We start from the raw sequence: 2,532 nt of genomic DNA on the forward strand, positions 1-2,532 counted from the left end.
TTCAGAAGTTGAGCTTATACTCATAACGTAGAAACTTTCAACAATAGCAGTCTGAGATGTACTGAGTCTAATTTTCTCTTTTCTGGCACCACTTTTCAAGTGCTTTTTATGGTGCTTACATAGCCATGAATCCCAACAACTAGTTACTGTTCAATATTATTCAGTATATTGGTATCTAGTTTTGGAGTTGATAACTACGTACGTAAGAATCTAGAACTGTTGACATTACTAGGTCCTCACTCGGGTAAAGAATGAAGTTCAAACGAGCAGACATTTTTGTGGGGCGGATTCGGTCGAGCTTTTCAAAGTTGAAGGCGCCCTGCATTTGATTGTTTGCCAACGATAATTCGGCCGATGGGCTGGCGCAGCAGCTCTGGAGCGATTGAAGGATCCCGACGGAGTTCGATTCTGCAGGCAGAGCTGAGCACGCTGAGTCAACATGCCGTATATTTATTATCGGCGAACAATCTCCTTCTCAGCGGGGGCCTTGGAAATGTGGTCTCCAGAGTTGGACGAAAGACAGTCTTGCAGATTGCCCGTGGGCCATCAGGCAATCAGGCAACCAGGCAACTAGAGGGCGACACTCGAGAATTATCAGCCCTGAATGCGCATTGCAGGAGAACATCAACAATACGAGGGTCTCCAAAGACATGCCGTGCGGCTGCCAATCGTATTTTCCCAAGAAAAATTCTAGAGAGATGCTGCTGGCGAACAATACATACTAGCATGCAAACACGCTGTGCAGCATTCATTCAAAAGGGCTGAATGAGTAAATCCTGAACGGTTGAGGAATAAGCTGGCAGCGGGGAGGAGATGTTGGTAAGCTAGAAGGCTAGGTTGTAAATACTTGCCCTTCCTACAAAATTTCAGTTTCATCGACCATCGAGGAAGTGCATCACAGCAACGATATTAAACGTGGTCAAGAATCAAGAATGGTCGCCTTGTCAGCCTCTCCAGAAGTTTGCCTTGTTTGCATATTTATTGGCTTATGAGACCAAGGCTTGTTGTTGTGTGCAATTTCACTTTCTATACTATTTCTCTATTTCATTTTGAATGCAGTGGGATTGGCAATCTAAAGGAAGATGTGGAGTTAGGACATGATAATCTGTGCGTCAACATCTGTTCAATGTCAGATATATTATTATCCCATACAACCTGCTGAAATTTGCTGTAAAAAAAAGGCGTGCATGGCAAACGATGTCCAAAAATAAATAAAAATTAAATAAATAAATAAAAATTAAGAATATATCTATCAGGCGCCCGTTCCCCAGGAATACTAATATTTCCACAACCACTTTAAACTATGCCCCATTACATCCGATTTCTCAAAACCCCCAAAATAGTGGTGTCTCCTAATAGCCAATGCTTCGTTGAAGCATTGATCACCATCACGACGGATTTGGGGGATACATTCCTTGCGGAAGACACTGAACTTCTTTCCCTATTGCAGTTTACCAAAAACAACGAGTTAACAACCTCATTCGACGAGATATTCAAGTGGAAAGCTGGAGATCGAGAGCTGAAGATAGCTCTCGGGCCGTGTCCGATCTCCGATGTGAATCAAGCTGCTAGACTCAGTGTGAGGAACGCCAATGCTGGTCTGGTCGACCGCTTGGAGCCGTCTAAGGCGCCCAGCATCGTTACTGCTTGCAGTGCTGACTTTGGGGGGAGTTATGGCCCACAGGCTGAAAAGCTGGTTGAACGATGTTTTAAGCTCGAAATTGGACCAGAGTTGAGAGCTTGGGAAGAGACTGGTAATAGTATCGCCCGACATATATGGTAAGTGAGGAAATCCCTTTTGTTTGTTTTTTTTCCTTAATCAGTCGCTGGTACATCTTTTATATATAACTACTCACATAACGTCATCTAACATCTACAAAAATACAGGGACGCTGCGCTGGGATGTGTGATGGAACTTCAGAGCGCATATATGCGCCTAGGAGGATCAATTCCTACACTTCAAAAACTATTCTATGAGCGAAAAAACACGCCACTTCGCGTCATCGAGCTAGGCGCAGGGTGCGGGATTGTCGGACTCGCAATCGCTCAGATAGTACCTCAGTGCTCGGTGCTGCTTACAGACCTCGAAGAGGTCCGGGATATCATCAGCCGCAATTTGAAACATGCCACTTTTGCCAGATTCTCCACCGCTCGATTCCATGTCCTTGACTGGGATGAATCTATGCCAGACGAAATTGCTGAGCATGGTTATGATCTGATTGTTGTTTCGGATTGTACTTATAATGCGGACAGCCTCCCAGCCCTGATCCAAATGCTTACAGCACTGGTCCAAATTTCTCCTGGTGCGATTGTGCTGGTGGCTTTGAAAAAACGGCACAATAGCGAGGAGGTGTTCTTTGACCTGATGAAGAACACAGGGTTTGAAATTGATAGCCGCACCATTTCCCCACTGCCAAGTCTTGATTCAGGATATAAATCGGTCGACAACGAGCTCTATGCGTTTTGCAAAGATTCCCCAGGAGCACATGTCATGCCATGCGAGAGGGGTTGGCGTATTCGCATACAGGGAGA

At 45.0% G+C, this 2,532-nt stretch overlaps 1 protein-coding gene across 1 annotated transcript; it reads left to right on the forward strand.

Annotated features, from left to right (window-relative positions):
• Window positions 1-932: 932 nt before the first annotated feature.
• Window positions 933-2,436, forward strand: HCAG_06268 (predicted protein; the record flags this gene model as incomplete). The annotated part of the gene is made up of 4 exons (XM_001538613.1): window positions 933-943; window positions 1,360-1,779; window positions 1,888-2,379; window positions 2,430-2,436. The coding sequence occupies 4 exons, from the start codon at window positions 933-935 to the stop codon at window positions 2,434-2,436; spliced, it is 930 nt and encodes a 309-aa protein (XP_001538663.1).
• Between the last annotated feature and the right edge of the window lie 96 nt (window positions 2,437-2,532).

This window comes from Histoplasma capsulatum, genomic scaffold (genome assembly GCF_000149585.1).
Source record: "Histoplasma capsulatum NAm1 scaffold_7 genomic scaffold, whole genome shotgun sequence".
Classification (NCBI taxonomy): Eukaryota; Fungi; Ascomycota; class Eurotiomycetes; order Onygenales; family Ajellomycetaceae; genus Histoplasma; species Histoplasma mississippiense.